At 57.3% G+C, this 16,614-nt stretch overlaps 1 protein-coding gene across 1 annotated transcript in view; it reads right to left on the bottom strand.

Moving 5' to 3' along the window:
* The window catches only part of ABCC1 (ATP binding cassette subfamily C member 1 (ABCC1 blood group)), a 130,811-nt gene that overhangs the window by 72,514 nt on the left and 41,683 nt on the right, over window positions 1-16,614 (bottom strand). The window contains exons 2-5 of the mRNA XM_051847486.2: window positions 15,047-15,223; window positions 11,845-11,970; window positions 10,561-10,698; window positions 8,822-8,947 (exon numbers count right to left, since the gene is read on the bottom strand). Of these exons, the coding sequence (XP_051703446.2) occupies window positions 8,822-8,947; window positions 10,561-10,698; window positions 11,845-11,970; window positions 15,047-15,223 (567 nt within the window). The remainder of the gene's footprint in view (window positions 1-8,821; window positions 8,948-10,560; window positions 10,699-11,844; window positions 11,971-15,046; window positions 15,224-16,614) is intronic.

Here is a 16,614-nt window from a genome sequence, read left to right as displayed (position 1 = left end):
AAGAGAAGGCAGACACTAGCAGTCCAGACCAAGCAAAGGCCAGGTGAGCTTGGGTTCAAATCCTGACCCTGCTATTTTCTAACTCAAGGGCCTTGGGCAAGTCCCTGCACCTCACAGCGCTGATTTTCACATCTGGGAAATGGGTGTGGCTGCTCCTACTGCTCAGCTGCCCTCACAGGACGGCCAGGTGGGGTGCGGGACCAGGGTTCCACGGATCTGTGCTGCAAGCTGGCACGTTTCCAGCCCAAGTCAACGGCATCACTCATGGAGGAGGCGGCTAGACGAGGTCTCACGGCAGCGGCGGTCAATGCTGTCCCTGTCCTGCCCGCAGCCATGCCCACAGCCACGGTGGGCGGGTGGGTTATCAGTCAAGCCCACTTCAACTGCAGCCCCCAAGTCTTGCCCATGGTGAAACGTGAGGCAGCTGGCGGGGCTGGGGGGGGCGGCGCAGGTGCACAGCTGCAGGGACTCACTGATTACTCGGGCAAACATTTAGGGGGGACCTGCTTGTAATGTGGGGCTGAGGGTGAAGTGCTGGGGACAGCACTGTGACGAGACAGCCAGGTCCCCAAGCTCTGTAGCTCTCCACCGCAGGGGAGAGGGACAGTAAGTAAACTGAGATGCAAACACAGAACTAGAAACAGTGAGTGCGCCAACAAGGGACAAGAACAGCACCAGAGCGAGACGGGGAGGAGGGTGGAGGGCAGTCTCAAGGTGAGGCAGAACTGTCGTCAGGGGTCTCCACGCGGGCTGGGGTCGAGGACCTCCTGTGGGCATCAAACACTGTGGACATGCACATCCCTCGTATCAAACACTGTGGCACCTGCACAGGACCTAGGCACTTTCCCAAGAGGTTTAGATTGTCTCGCAATGACCTGTGATACCTAACACAATGTGAGCACAGTAAGTAATTGTTACACCGTGCAGTGCAGGGCACAGAGACAAGGTAAAAGTCTACATGGGCCAGTGCTGTGGCATAGCGCGTAAGACCACTGCCTGCAGTGCCAGTATCCCATGTGGGCTCTGGTTTGAGTCCTGGCTGCTCCATTTCCAATCCAGCTTCCTGTGGCCTGGGAAAGCAGTAAGAGATGGCCCAAATCCTTGGGCCCCTGCACCCATGTGGGAGACGCAGAAGAAGTTCCTGACTCCTGGCTTCAGATCAGCCCAGCTCTGGCCCTTGTGGCCATCTAGGTAGTTAACAAGTGGGTGGAAGACAGCCCCCTCCTCCACCTCTGCCTCTGCCTCTCTGTAACTCTGCCTTTCAAATAAATAAATATTTTTTAAAAAAATTTTAAAGTCTGGTACGTGTTCAGTACAAATGTAATTTTTAAATAAGATTTATTTGAAAGGAAGAGTTAGAGCGAGCGAGCAAGCACATGCTTCCATCCACTGGTTCACTCCCCAGATGGCCAGTGCTGAGCCAGGTAGAAGCTGGGAGCCTGGAACACCATCCAGGTCTCCCGCACGGGTGCAGGCACCCAAGCACTTGAGCCATCTTCCACTGCCTTCCCAGTCACGTTAGCAGGGAGCTGGATGGGAAGCGGAGCAGCCGGGACTCAGTCCAGCAGTCCAAACGGGATGCAGGCAGCGACTTAACCCACCAGGTGAGCACTGTGTGCATCTGAGGTCTCCGCCTCGGTGTCTCCAGAGACCCGGGAGCCACTGCTGCTGCTGGAGGTGGATTGCAATTCTGACTGTCACCACTGCTGCTGCTGCCTCCGCCTCCAGCAGTCAGCTTCTACTCCAGGGCAGGCACCGTCCCCAGCTCCTACTGTTTATTTCATCTTCGCCACTAAGGAGCTCACCCACAGTCCCAGGGCTGGCAACTGGCAGAGCTGGGGCTCATGCCCTCCCGACCCAGGCTCTCCGTCTGCGGATTCAGCCAATGGGACATCGGAAAATATTTGAAAAATACCTGAAAAATAAATATTTTAAAAATAAAAACCGACCAGCTGGCCCTTGACAGAAACATTCGGCCGCCCTGGCTCACAAGGACCCTTGCAGCAAACGCTCGGAGGCCTGGTGACTGCTCATGTGCAGAACCAGGACTCGTGGGCTGCTCTTGGGCCTCCAAGTCCAGTCTTCCTCTGCCTGTGCATCAGCGTGCAAGGTGCAGACAGCCCGGGCAGGCTGACATGCAGCTCGGGAGACCTTGAACTCCCTCCCTCGTACAGCGGGGCCGCAGGCACAGGAGAAAACGCGAGCTTGGGCAAGCTCCGCTCCGGCCTCCCCGCCACACCCCCGCAGGCAGCCGCGGATTTTCCCATTATCTAAAGTTACAGATGCTCACCCACAGCCAAGACAGCACTCTCTCAGTTGTGGGGGCAGGGTTCAGGAAGTCTGATAAGAGATAACCGGACTTCTGAAGTAGTCAGGGAGCGACAGTAAAAAAAAAAAAAAAAAAAAAAAAAAGAGGAAGACAGAGGTCGGGGGTAAGGATCCAGGCAGATTCCACACCACTGACTGAAGCCACAGACAACGTCCCGAGGTCACACGCGAAGCGCATGAGACATGGCTTCGACTCCCAGCCTCAGACACAGGCAGCAACATTGGCCTCAAGTGGGATGAAGGAAGCCTGGCCCTTGCTCTGTCTCATTTAGAAATGAAACATGTATGGAGCTGGCGCTGTGGTGTAGCGGTTAAAGCCACCACCTTCGGTGCCGGCATCCCACATGGGCACCAGTTCAAGTCCCGGCTGCTCCACTTCCGATCCAGCTCTCTGCTATGGCCTGGGAAAGCAGTAGAAGAAGGCCCAAGTCTTTGGGCCCCTGCACCCATGTGGGAGACCCAGAAGAAGCTCCTGGCTCCTGGCTCCGGATCGGCGCAGCTCTGGCCATTGCAGCCAATTGGGGAGTGAACCAGCAGATGGAAGACTGATCCCTCCCTCCCTCCCCTTCTCTCTCCTTCTCTCTCTGAATAACTCTGACTTTCAAATAAATAAAATAAATCTTAAAAAAAAAAAAAAAAAGAAAGAAATGAGACATGTAGGCAGGTCCTGGCGGGGAGGTGGAAGGCGCCTGTCTTGTTTACGTAAACAGAAGGAGCCGTGTTCTTTCCCATCTATGTTGACATCTGTGTTAGGCACCAGGTGCCTGGGCCGGAAACCCTGTGGTTTAAAGTGATTTGGGACAAGAGCCCCAGGCAGGACTCTGGGAAGTGTTGGTTCACCACCCCAACAGGGCAGCATGGGAACCTGCTTCTGCTTCTCTGCAGGCTGCTCCCACTCTGCACAGCCCCAGGGCCACAGGAAGGCAGGCAGGGGAGGACCCCAGAGCAGAACCACAAAGGCCCAAGGAGCACCAGGAACGGCAGGGTCTTCTCAAGCTCCCCGGGGGTGGGGGCCCTGGCCACCTGCCTCACCTGGTTGCTGCGAGGATCAGATAAATGGCTACAGAAGCCAGGGGCACAGAGCTGCTGCCCTGCTATCCTCGGCACTGGGCAGGGCGGCCAGAACAAGCAGATGCCCCTGAAACACCAGAGCCTGCTCTGTCGGTAGCCAGCTGAGCACGGCACCTCCCCGCCCAGGGCTGCAGCACACACCCCGAACCTGTTCCCACGCACCTGTCCGTTTCCTCTTGCTATGCACAGAGTCAGAGTCCTAGTCTGCCTGGGTTCCTGCACAGCTTTCTCAGGGCCACCAAACTGGCCCGAGGAAGTCGCCAACACACAGCCCACGGCATGGGTGTCACGGTGTCCCACCATCTCTCACCAGCTCCCACCACAGCCAGGTGGGCGTTCCCATCCCCAAACATGACAACAACGCACTGTTCTCCCCAGACCGCTCACCCTCGGCCCCCGGGCTTGTCCCAACCCTGCCACTTATGCCTGGGCCGTCCAGCAGAATCTGACATGTTCCCCCATGCTCCCCCAAGTCCCACCCTGTTGCTGGGCCTTTGTCCGTGCCAGATCCTCAACCAGGAGCACCCTCCTGCCCTCCCCCCCACCCTGGTCTCTCCCTCCTCATCTGGAGCCCCAGGCTGAGCGGAGGACCAGGCCGGAGGCTGGCCACCACGGCCCCCCAGTGCTCAGCCCCTTCACAGCCTCCTCCAGCACTTGTTCGCTTATCTGCCTGCCACCCACCCCTCCCCATCTCTCAAGGGCAAGGGTCCAGGTCCCTCACCTCTAGCTCAGCTCAGCCCCTGGCAAGACCTTGAATTCTCCATGAATGAGAGGAGGAACGATCAGGGAGGAGCCTGAATCATGGTCCAAGACCAGGCTCTCTGTGGGCAGGGTGTGGGGGGTGAGCCGAGGAGGGGGAACCGAGAACAGACCCCGGGGAACTTCCTCCCTTCCCCGTAAGGCTCTGTATCCCGGCAGAGGTTTTAGGGAGTCACAGATCAAAGCCCATCACACTGTAACCTGAGGTCAGGAATGCCGCTGGATGGACCTTTTGTTGTAAGGGGAAAAGACAGGATGTAGAGAGACACTGAAGTCTGGCTCACGACTTAGGAGGTGAAGGGCACTAGCACGTTTCCCAGCCTAAGTTTCAGACGTCAGACTAGCCAGGTGGCCCGTCGGACAGATGTGGGTCAGAACCAGCGCTAACTGAGGCTGCAAGGACTTACTGTGTTGGATTTTCGTGGGAAAACCCCTCTTACGCCAAGGAGCTGAGCAGCTTCTACTGAATCAATCAGTGTTTTGAACCATGAATCTGCAGGGGCGGGGGTGGAGGGGTATCCGCAGGTCTGAGGTGGGGCCCAAGATGCTGCATTTCTAACAAGTCCCTGGGGGATGCCCAGCCCACGCTGCTAGCCCAAGGACACCTCCTGGAATGGCAGGGACCTACCAAGTGACCTCACGTGGCCTCTGTGCCCCTGATCCATCGACCTCCTCGGAGGAGGAGCAGCCTCAGCATCGGCCAGAGAAAGGGATGGGAGGCTGGGGCTGACAGGAGCCCCAGGAAAGCCCCGGGAGGCGTAGCCAGCCATAGCCTGGCTCCCCGAAGGACAGATGGGAGGAGCCCCACCCAGACGCCAGGCCAGGCCCAGAATAGCCGTCTGAGTCACGCAGTGGGTGCAGGGCCAGCGGGGGCGGCCAGCCCACTTGGTGACTCAGCACAGGGCAGCGGCCCCACCTGACCCTGCCACGCCAGGCCCAGGCCAACCACTCGCTCGGAGGTCAGGCGCCACCTGACTGCCCGATGGGACAGCAGCAGGAGCCGGACACCCCTAACCTTCCGGGCTCCCCTGGGACTTGAGCCCTGAGCGTGACAGATACCCATCGCAGCACCCCCTCGGCAAGTCACAGGCCTCTGGGCCGGGCCAGGAGATGCAGTGCAGCCAACAGCAAATAAAGCTGCAGCCCACGTTCAGGAAGCAGACACCGAGCTTCACCAAAGGAAGAACAACTTGCCCCAAATCATCAATCTAGCTGACCTCGCCTTACCTGATCCCACCTGCCCCGCCTGCATCCCCACGGCAGCTGTGTGGTTATTCCTCTGCCGGCTTGGTTAGCGGCTGTTTCCCAATGGGACCCAAGCCCCTGAGCAGGTACACGCGAATGATCTATTTCCCAAAGATGGCCAGAACATTACCACTGCCCCCCACCTACCCACCTCGGGCTGCCCCCCTTCTAGAGGCAGGGTCTATGTCTCCCCCTCCCCCATCACACCGGGCAGATCTGTGTGACCGCCCTGACCACGGAGCGTGGCTGCAGGGACACGGTGCGACTTCTGGAACTCGGTCACGAAGTCATACAGTGGAGTGGGCGTCTGTTGTGACGGTTGAGCTCCTGGCTAAGATACCCACATCCCATACTGGGGTGCCTGGCTCAGCCCCAGTGGTTACAAGCATTTGTGGGGAAGAACCAGGGGACGGCAGCTCACTCTTGTCCACCTGTCCACCTCTGTCTCTGGAAAATAAACAAGTGGTGCAGCTTCCGCCTGGTGCTGTCTCTCCCTCGGAACGCTCACTCTAGGACGCCAGCTGCCATGCTGTGGGGAAGCTGGGGCCACACATCAGCTCTGGGTGAGACTCCCACCAAGGGCCAGCATGCACCCCTGGACACCACAGCAGGGCAGTCCCGGCCACCACGTGACTGCTGAAGAGACTGAGCAAGCCCAGCAGGGACCCGCCAGCCCCTAGGACCACCCGACACCGTCATCCACCACTGTAGTCGCCTCACACTACTGTACATTCAGGGTCTGTGATGGGGTAAGAGACGCACCTGTCCCTCGGTCTCCCGGGCTCCCAGGAACCCCCAGGGGCACCCACATGCACAGAGGCCCAAGCCCTCCTGCAGAAGGCAGCACTGTTCGTACCGACCTTGACTCCTCGCTACGTGACGCAGGCTGCCCAACACGACGTGAGCGCCGTGGGGACAACTGCCACGCGGCACGGCTGAGAGCATGGTAGTGAGAAAGGGCCCCTACGTGCTCAGGGCAGGCCAGATGGTGCCCCTGGCCATCTTCCATCTGCTTGGTTGAATCCGCAGCTGCAGATCCCATGGGTACAGAGGGGTCAACTCTAACCCATCACAGAATCCAATCTCCCACAGAACAGGCCGCCCCAAAACGCACCACTTTGGCCAACTGAGCCCGTTTGGGGCTGAAGGTAAGAATCAACACACAGAAAGAGCTCTCTGCTGCCCTCCCCGCACTGCTGCCCTGCTCAAAAGCAGGACACTGACTTCCCTATTTCAAAGCTCCTCTCCACTTCCTCACCCATGCATGGGAGAACCACTGTTACCACGGTGGCACCAGTCTGGGCCCACATGGACTTACCATAGTAAACCATCCTCACCCTCGCTTAGTTCCACATGTATCTGCTGTCTCATGATTTGTCACCTCTGGAAGCCCACCCCCTCCCTTACCCTGGGTCCCGTCTCTTTTTCCACTAATTTATCACCCTTTGTTAAAACGGTATATAGTGGGCTAGTGCTGTGGCATGGCGGGTAAAGCCACAACCTGCACTGCCAGCATCCCACCCGGGCACCGGTTTGAGTCCCGACTGCTCCATTTCTGATCCAGCTCTCTGGTCTGGGAAAGCAGCTGAAAATGGCCCAAGTCTTTGGGCTCCTGCACCCACGTGGGAGACCAGGAAGAAGCTCCTGGCTTCGGATTGGTGCAAGATAGCTGTTGTGGTCATTGGGGGAGTGAACTAATGGATGGAAGATCTCTCTTTCTCTCTGTTTTCTATCACTCTGCCATTCAAATAAATAAATCTTTAAAAAAAAAAAAAACTGTCTCCAAGTCCTCAGACCTCACCATTGCCCCAGGCTTTGTCTTCTCTTCTGTGAGGCCTGCTCCCGAGTCCACTCACAAGCATTTTCTTCTATGAATCTTCTATCAGTTTAATCCACAGGCCCCAGTCACTGAGGCCAAGATGGTAGCAGAAGGGTGTTTCCTCCTTTCAGCTCCACCCATGTCTACTTTGCACACACCCCCTCCCAGCATCAAACATGGAAACCACAGGTGCTTAGCGCATGTCCACTGAAGGCATCAAGGCACCTCGCGGGCTACGAGCCCAGGGTCTGCCCAGCTGCACCGTGAGGCTCCTCTTCCATCACACTATGCTGCCTCCACCGTCAGATCTAGGGTATGCGTTAGGATCTAACAGCACAATCTCTCCCTTCTTCTTAAGAAAGAAAAATCTCCCTTTCAAGGCTACTGCAAGGTTAGATGGGTGCGCCTCCCACTTTAGCACACACACAAATCCCCTGGAGACCATGTGCAAGTGCAGGTTCCGGCCGAGCGTTTTTGTGTGCAACCCACTCCCAGGTGGCATCGACACTGCCAGCTAGGGGCCCCACTTGGGGTAACGGGGGTCTGAACGAGATAAAAGGCTTCTAATACACCGAGGCGTATACTTAAAAATGGGTAAGATGGGAAATCTTACGTTCTATATATAATAATATATATAATAAACAGATAAAATTTTTAGAGAAAAAGCATTAGCGTTTTGCCAGTGGTCCTGCAGGTCTCCAAGTGTGATCTCCCCACTTCTTCCCTGTTAATACGAGAGGAGGCTGAAGGCAGCCAGGGAGCTTCACCTGCCATCCCAGGCCCCGGGCAGACCTCTCCCTTCTCTGAGAAGGAGAAGGTTTACTCTGTGCCTCCCCGACAACACAACAGCAGCAGCAAATGGGCAGGAGGGCCACCACATGCCAGGCCCTGGGGCAGGCACAGAGGTTGTGGAGTGGTCTCTGCCTCCTGGGGTTCAGAGCCCAACACAAAAAAAGCTGTCACTCAGCTCAGAGCCCGCCCTGGAGCAGGTCTTACCCAAGAGAAGCCACCCGACTCTGCCAATCACCCAATCCCGCGTTCAGATCTGCGCCTGCACCTGCCCCAGGCACTCTCCTCCCTGTGACTCAGTTTCTTTGTCTAAAATGGGAAAAGCAATTCCACCAATTCTATCAGGGCTGGTGTGAGGATTGAACACGACAGGCTGAGCAGGAAGCACTAGGCACAGCCCTGGGATTCTTAGCCGGACCACAGTGGGCATCTCCTAATGGCCCACTCCCCTCCCTTGCCGGCCACGGGAAGAACGAGCCCTGGAAAAGGCAGACAACACCAGGAGGCCAGAAGTCAGAGCGCGCGCACACACGCATGCACACACACACACACACGTGGGCACACACACGGGCACACATACACACACACACGGATACACGCGATCTCATCAATGGCCTGCGAACTTCTCTGGCTCTGTTCCTCCCGGAGGAGCCCACACTGGCACTCGGGTTTCTGAATTCTCCCAGCTGGCGCCAACTCCCTCCGCCCCAAATGCCGACGCACCTCAAGCGTTCTCCGCACCCACAGCGAGCGACAGGGAGACAGCAGCTGACAAGTGCTCCCACCCCCCTGCAGCGTGGGGTTACTTACGGGGTCATTGATGGTTTCTGAGAACAGGGGTGAGCGGTCTGAGAAACAGGACAGTACAAGCTGGGCCAGGACGAGGCAACAGTAGATGTAGAAGGTGACATCACGGAACAGGTCCACATGGGCGTCCTGGGGGGATGAGGGAAGCAGAACTGATGGGTCCCGGGAGTGGGCTGAGGGGGCTGGGCCATGGTCTGTCCCCCCAGAGCTCCTGTAGAGGCTGGACCCTCAGAGCCTCGTGGGGATGGCGGCTGGAGGCCATTGGTAGAGGAGGGCAAGAGGGCGGGGCAGCCCCAGTCTGCACCCATGCTCTGTCTCGCTACCTTGGGACTCGGGGTCCAGGGCCGGCCCCTTGACCTTGGACCTCAAGGACTCCAGACTCGTGACCTGAGCAAACCTCGGTGCTTTGTGAACTGCCCAGTCATCCCAGTGCTGGGAGGGCTGGCTGCAGCCCCAGTCATGGCCATCTGGCCTCCTCCCCTGGGACAGAAGAAAGGCCACCACATCACAGCAGGCAGCACCACCCACTATGGCCCATGGAGGGTGCCCTGCGATGAGCAAGGGAGTCAGGAAAGGGGAGTGAGACAGCTGCATGCAAGGCCTGGCTCTGCTCTGCTGGCAGCGGCTGTGGGGCCTGGTGTCACCTTCTTTCTCCTCTTCCTGCCTCAGTTTCCCCACCCACAAACAGTCCAGTCATCCTCAACTGATTCTGCCTCCCTGGGAACATGTGGCAGTGTCAGGGGACTCTTCTGTGGTAACTTGGGGGCAGGGGCGGAGGCCAGGAAGGGGCCTGACATCCCACAGAGCACAAGACGAGGGGCCGGCACCTTGGTGCAGCGGGTTAAGCACCTGCAATGCCGGCATCCCCTATGGGCACCGGCTCTAGTCTCCCGATCCAGCTCCCTGCTAGTGCATCTGGAAAAGCACTGGAGGATAACCCAAGTGTTTGGGCCCCTGCACCCACGTGGGAGTCCTAGATGGAGTTCCAAGTTTCTGGCTTCAGACTGGCCAAGTCCTGGCCATTGCAGCTATTTGGGGAATGAACCAGTGATGGAAGACCTCTCTGTCTCTAATTCTGTTTTAAATAAACAAAATGAATCTTAAAACAACAACAAAAAACACAAGACGAAAAACATCTCTAGCCCAAAACATCAATTAGTGCTGAGGCTGAGAAATCGCAGTAATACTGGTGAGAAGTCGAAAGACCTATTCATAAAACCACTCAGGCCCAGCCCACACCAGCCACCAGCGGCCGTGGCGACTGAAGACAGCTATGCTGTGCACACCGCGCAGCTCACGAAACATTTGCTCCTCTCCCTTCCTCTGCCTCCTGCCAGCCCCTGATAAGCCCCGGCACGCAGGGCACAGCAGGCTGCATCCTCAAAGCGCACACACATCCAAATTCCTAGGAGCCACGCGCGGCAGCCAAGTCAACAACTTCTCCAGCCAGAGTGGTGGCTGACGGCACAAAGGTAACCTGAGGACACGTCCAGACTGCCCTGGGTACACGGCCACTCTGCAAACGTGGCTCCTTCCCGGGAGCCGGCCTGGCCACGTTCTGCGGCCAGAGGCTCAGGGCACAGTGCTGTGTCGCCCCTGGGTCCCTCACAGCTGCCCTGCCAAGTGGGGCTTGGAGGAAAGAAGGTTCTAGAGCAAAGCTGGAGCTGACCTGGTGAGGACTGGGTGGGCCGTCCCATGGCTCCCACGGCATCCGGCCCACCCAGGAGAAGGCCACTACTTACCTCTTTTAAGGCAGTCATGGTTTTGGATCTCAGGATGGCCAGGGCACACAGCAGGGCTATGAGCCAGAATGTGAGCAGGATCCCTGAGGACTGAACCCCCTTCCTTCTCTCGAGCTGTATTAAGAAGGTAGCAAGCAGCTGGAAGAGACGGGCACAGACACACAGCTGTTAGAGGGAGGCCCTCAAGCCCCCACAGTCCCAGGGTCCTGGGAGCACGGGAGGCTGGGGAAAGGACAGAACTTGGCTCGGGGGTGTAAGAGCTGCCTGCGGGCAGCCCAGCTCCCGTGCCAGTCACAGGACCTGAGCCTCCACTGTGCCACATGTGCTGTGTGGCCTTGGGCCAGCTCCTCCACCTCTCTGACCCACGACTGGCTTATCTCCAACATGGGGGATGAGTGCATGGGTAAGAAACAAGGACGGTGCCTACTGCAGACACTGTGTGGTGCGTGAAGGCTCATGGGACACCCCCCCATCCCCCGGCCAGCCCAGTCCCCCGTCGCTGGCACATCCCCGCCTCCCCCAGAGGCTCCAGAGCACAACTGGTCCTCCTTCCCACACGCTCCCTTCCACCTTTCATCACCACCCCTCCCTTGGACAAATAAACGGCTCTCGGTGCTCAGAAGGTGCCGCCTCCCGCTTCCTCCCACCTTGTTTAATAACACTCGAGAACTTGCCCAGTTCCTCAGGGAGGCTCAGAGCTCAGACACGGGGACAGCCCTGAATCCACAGTGCCCTGTGACCAAGGCTGCACAAGGCGGGAGCTAAGAGCATGACCGCCGGGTCCCTGGGGGTTGTGTGACCCTTGCTCATGTGCCTTACTTCCCTCGCCTGTGAGATGGGGACAGGGCTGTCCCGAGAAGCCAATGAACTTCTGGAGCTAACAACATTCAGAACCTGGCCAGGCGCATGGTGACCACTCGCCCCACGTCAGCCGTCACCGTCTGGAGGGACCCACTCAACCGGGGACCCTCCTGCTCAGTCCTACCCCACAGCCCGAAAGCTTCCAGACATGCCTTAGGTACTCAACAAGTGTGGTTGGAGATGGCACCTGCCATTCAGCCTCGGAGGCAGGGAGGGCAATAAGGCACAGTGGGGACCAGGGAAAAGTGGACAGCCCATGCCTTGGCTGATGGCTGCCCTGAAAAACTGTGTCCAGCACCACCAGATCTCAGGGTTTTCAAGAGAAGTCAGGTTTTACCGGGAGATCCTCTCCTTTCTAAATGCCAGCTACTCCTGTGGGTCTCCTTGGTGCCTGGCAGGTGGCCGAGAGGGGCCCCTACTTACCATGGTGATGCCCAGGAGGGTTGGGCTGACCAGCAACACCGGGGCCAGGAGCGTGCCCTGACTTCTTTCCCAGAAAGAATAGAAGAGGTCTCCCCAGCAGATGATCCACAGCAAGAACCCCAAGGCCTGCAGGGAAGCAAACGAGGTCTCAGAGGGGCAGCGAGGAGCCGTCCTCGGGGAAGCAGCTGCACCTCGGAGCTGTGCGCCACAGCTCTCCTGGAACACGGCCAAGGCCCAGGGCGAGGAGACACCTGAGCATTCATTCGCCCGGCTGCAGGCAGCGAGCCATGCCCACAGGCCGGCTGGCTGCTGTTCCTGCAGCAGCTGCAAACCCAAGAGCTCGGCCTGCAGCCCCTGCACGCTGAGGTCCCCACACAACCACCACTCATCCAGCCACGCTCATGCCACCGATGCTCAGGAAGGTGCCGGGGACACCACAGCGACCAGAGTCCCCACCTTCCTGGAGCCGACATTCTAGCAGCAAGAAACACGCTGAAAATTACCTAAGACCATGTCAGAGAGCAGACAGGACTCTCCGGGTAAGAGGGAGGGGTGGGGGAGGCCTCTCTGAGCAGGCGAGGTTGGAGGGAGGAACGACTGAGGCAAAGGGAATGGGAAGTGCAAAGGTCCTGGGACAGACGGAAACACGCTCGGAGGGCTTGTCGCTGCTGTGGAATCAGCGACGAGCGTGGACGACAGGCGTGGGCGGACAGCCTGGAGCTGACAGCGCGGGGCTGCGGGAGGACCTCTGGAAGCTCCCGGAGAGTATCTGAGCAAGGCGAGGGGAACACCCCATCTGCATCTTAGAGAAGACACTGCTGCCCAAGAAACGTACCGAGAGCTTCCCCGGGTCTGAGAGCAAGACATTACACGGATAGTAAGAGAGAGGACATTTCTTTTAAAAGCCAAAAAGCAGCTTTGGGGTCATAGAACAACCAAGGGGATGGTGTGAGAGCTCCCGTCTGCCCTGCCCCTACCCAGGCCTCTCCCCACCAGCTTCCAGCAGCATGGGCGTGACCACGCACTGTCGCATGGTCATCACCAGGCAGGGGCGCACACGCGAGGACACGGGCCGTCCCTGCACTCCACCTTGTCAGTTCCCATCCCCCACCCCGTCCTCAGCTGCTGCGGTGCCCAGAGCGTGGCCTCTTCCACGGTGGCATCAGTGGGAGCCAAGGGGACAGCCCAGAGCCTGCTCTGATGGGCTTCTTTGACTTGGTGACACCCATTTAAAGGTCCCCGTGGCCCTGCAGCACTCGGCTACTCTGTGTCTTCTGGCACTGCACAGTCTCGCCTTACGTCTCTGCCCAGGATGGCGACCACATCGCCGGCACGGGCATGCTGGGACTGGACACGTGCGCTGGGAGGCCGCCCCTGTGCTCTGGATTTGGGCCATTCCCCTTGGGGTGCACTGGGTCTCAGGCTGCTTCCATCTGCCTGGTAGATAACGTCTTAAGATAGGCTTGAACTGTAGTAGGAACCAGGCAGGTTTGGGCAGGTGTATGAGAGGCGAAGGGCTTCGGCACAACCACCGCAGGGTGCAAGGAAATGAGTCCCGGACGACGGCTTCAAAAAGAACCAACAGAGGCCGGCACTATGGCACTGTGGGTTAACACACACTGGCCTGAAGCGCTAGCATCCCATGTGGGCGCCGGTTCTAGTCCCGGCTGCTCCACTTCCCATCCAGCTCTCTGCTATGGCCTGGGATAGCAGTAGAAGATGGCCCAAGTCCTTGGGCCCCTGCACCTGTGTGGGAAACCTAGAAGAAGCTTCTGGCTCCTGGCTTCAGATCAGTGCAGCTCCAGCTGTTGCAGCCATCTGAGGAGTGAACCAGCGGATGGAAGATCTCTCTGTGTCTCTACCTCTTTCTGTAATTCTTTCAAATAAATTTTAAAAAAAATTAAAAAAAAAAAAAAAAAAAGAGAACCAACAGGGGCCGGCACTATGGCACAGCAGGTAAAGCCACTGCCTGCAGTGCCAGCATCCCATATGGGTGCTGGTTCAAGTCCCAGCTGCTCCACTTCCAATCCAGCTCTCTGCTATGGTCTGGGAAAGCAGTGGAGAATGGCCCAGTGCTTGGGCCTCTGCACCCACATGGGAGACACAGAAGAAGCTCCTGGCTCCTGGCTTCAGATCGCCCAGCTCCGGCTGTCGTGGCTATTTGAGGAGTGAACCAGCAGACAAAAGGCTTCTCTTATTCTCTCTCTCCCTCTGTAACTATGCCTCTCAAATAAGTAAATGAATCTTTTTAAAGAAAGAGAGCAAAAGAACAGAGATCATCAGGATTGCCTGGACATTCAGGTTGACTCCATGCAACCTGTGAAAGAGCCGGTGAAAGGGGTTGCTCTTGAATCAAACACTGCAAGCTTTATTTGTAAGTTGAATTTAAAGCCTGCAGAAGGGGCAGGCACTGCGGCGCAGTGGGTTAAGCCTCTGCCTGCAGCACCAGCATCCCCTATGCACTTGGGCTGGAGTCCTGGCTGCTCCACTTCTGATCCAGCTCCCTGCTGGTGCACCTGAGAAAGCAGCAGAAGATGGCCCAAGAGTGTGGGCCCCTGAACCCACATGGGAGACCCGGAGGAAGCTCCTGGCTCCTGGCTTTGGATCGACTCAGCTCTGACCACTGCAGCCATTTGTGAGGTAAACCAGCAGATGGAAGATCTCCCACCCTCTCCCTCTGTAACTCTACCTCTCAAATAAATAAGTCAATGCATAAAAGACACCTGCATCCCGCAGCAGAGTGCCCGGGGCTCCAACGGCTCTGACTCGGGAGGCAGCAAGTGGTGAGTGGCAGGAGTGATGGGCTCCCCCCAACCCACGCAGGAGACCTGGACCGAGCTCCCAGTTCCCAGCCTTGGCCACTGAGGGCATCTGTGGAGTGAACCAGGGGACGGCAGGCACTCTGCCTGTCTCTCAGATAAAAACATAAAACAAACAAAAAGGAAGACCTTTTCAATAGTCTCCCGATAGTCTCTCCAGAAAGAGCCTACCATCCCCATGGCACAACTCGGGAAACCAAGGCTGGGGGAGGTGAGAGCATCTGCTTGGGGGTGACGCAGTGGCCAGAGGCAGGGGTGAGGTTCGAGTCCAGGTTCCGCCCACCGCACTCTCCGCCTGTCTCTGAGGAGAGGGAACTTAGGGCCATGCCCAGCTCCCCAGTAAGCCCCACCCTGACCCCTTACCCCCCATCCCGGAGACTTACAGTTTTGGCTTTGTTGAGATGCGTCATCTGAATGTAGCCCCGGTCATGTTGGGAGAGGTGGAGGAAGTAGAAGGGGAAACAGGCCCAGAGGTAGAAACAAGGCACCCACATGAGGACCGTGTTCTGAAAGCACTTGGTGAAGTCGGGGTTGCTGGTGTACCACGTGACATTCCAGTCCTGCAGGCACAAACACAGGAGATCCCGCACCGTGAGCACCTCTCAGGAGGAGCATGGGAACTCTGCGGAGCGCTGGCCAGAAACCCAGAGAAAACAAGTCCTGGGGGACAGAGGGACCCAACCAGACAAAGGCCCAGAGCCTGCGGCACAAAAGACGGAATCCCATTTAAAGGAAGCCCAAGGAATGTTCTCTTGCAAACCAAAGGTTTCCTTTAGGTGCATGCGGCCTCCTACCTTCCTAGCTGTCACTCAAGGACTCACCTTGTTCCCTACCATCATCATCATCACCACCACTGTGGGTAACACCTGAGGGCCAGGTCCTAGAAGTGTTGCAGCAGACGGCGGCACAAGTGCGTGGGTCCCTGCTACCGACACTGGAGACCAGGATGGAGTTTCTGGCTCCCATCTTCCATCTGGGCCAGACCCAGTTGTCGGGGGCATTTGGGGAGCAAACTAGTGGACGCAAGATCTCTCTCTCTGGGCATTTAGGGAGTGAATCGTGCATGGAAGATCTGCCCCCTCCCCGACCGCCTCTGACAATCTGCCTTTTTTTTTTTTTTAAAGAGTTATTTATTTTATTTGACAGTCACAGTTACACAGAGAGAGGAGGAGAGGCAGAGAGAGAGAGAGAGAGAGAGAGAGAGAGAGAGAGAAAGGTCTTCCATCCATTGGTTCTCTCCCCAATTGGTCGCAACAGCTGGAGCTGTGCCAATCCGAAGCCAGGAGCTCCTTCCAGGTCTCCCACATGGGTGCAAGGGCCCAAGGGCTTGGGCCATCTTCTAGTGCTTTCCCAGGCCATAGCAGAGAGCTGGATCAGAAGTGGAGCAGCTGGGACATGAACCGGTGCCCATATGGGATGCCGCCACTGCAGGCAGTGGCTTTACCTGCTATGCCACAGCGCCAGCCCCTCAAGCATTCTTTAAAAAAATTAGATTAGCTGCCAACAGTTAAAAACATGTCATAAAAACTGGATTTTTTGGCTTCTCTTTGAAACCTGGAAAGTGGGGGCTGGCGTCATGGCCCAGCAGGTTGAGCTGCCACCTGCAACTCTGGCATCCAATACTGGAGCGCCCGTTCCAGCCCTGGCTACTCTGCCTCCGACCCAGCTCCCTGCTAATGTGCCTGGGAGGCAGAGGAGGATGTCCCTGTTAGCTGGGCCCTGCACCCACGTGGGAGATCTAGAAGAAGCTCCTGGCTTCGGATTGGCTCAGCTCCAGCCATTGTGGCCATTTAGGGAATGAACCAGCAGATGGAAGATCTCTGTTTCTCCCTCTAACTCTGCCTCTCCAATAAATAAATCTTTAAAAGCAAAAAAGCAAAGAGATGACACAAGTGATCCAAGTACATGTGCCATGCATTCCAGTAAAGGGATCTAGTTACACACAAAAACA

The sequence above is a fragment of the Oryctolagus cuniculus genome, chromosome 19, assembly GCF_964237555.1.
Source record: "Oryctolagus cuniculus chromosome 19, mOryCun1.1, whole genome shotgun sequence".
Lineage (NCBI taxonomy): Eukaryota > Metazoa > Chordata > Mammalia > Lagomorpha > Leporidae > Oryctolagus > Oryctolagus cuniculus.
The sequence above is the reverse complement of the archived record's forward strand: the minus strand, read 5'-3'. Positions and strand labels throughout refer to the sequence as shown.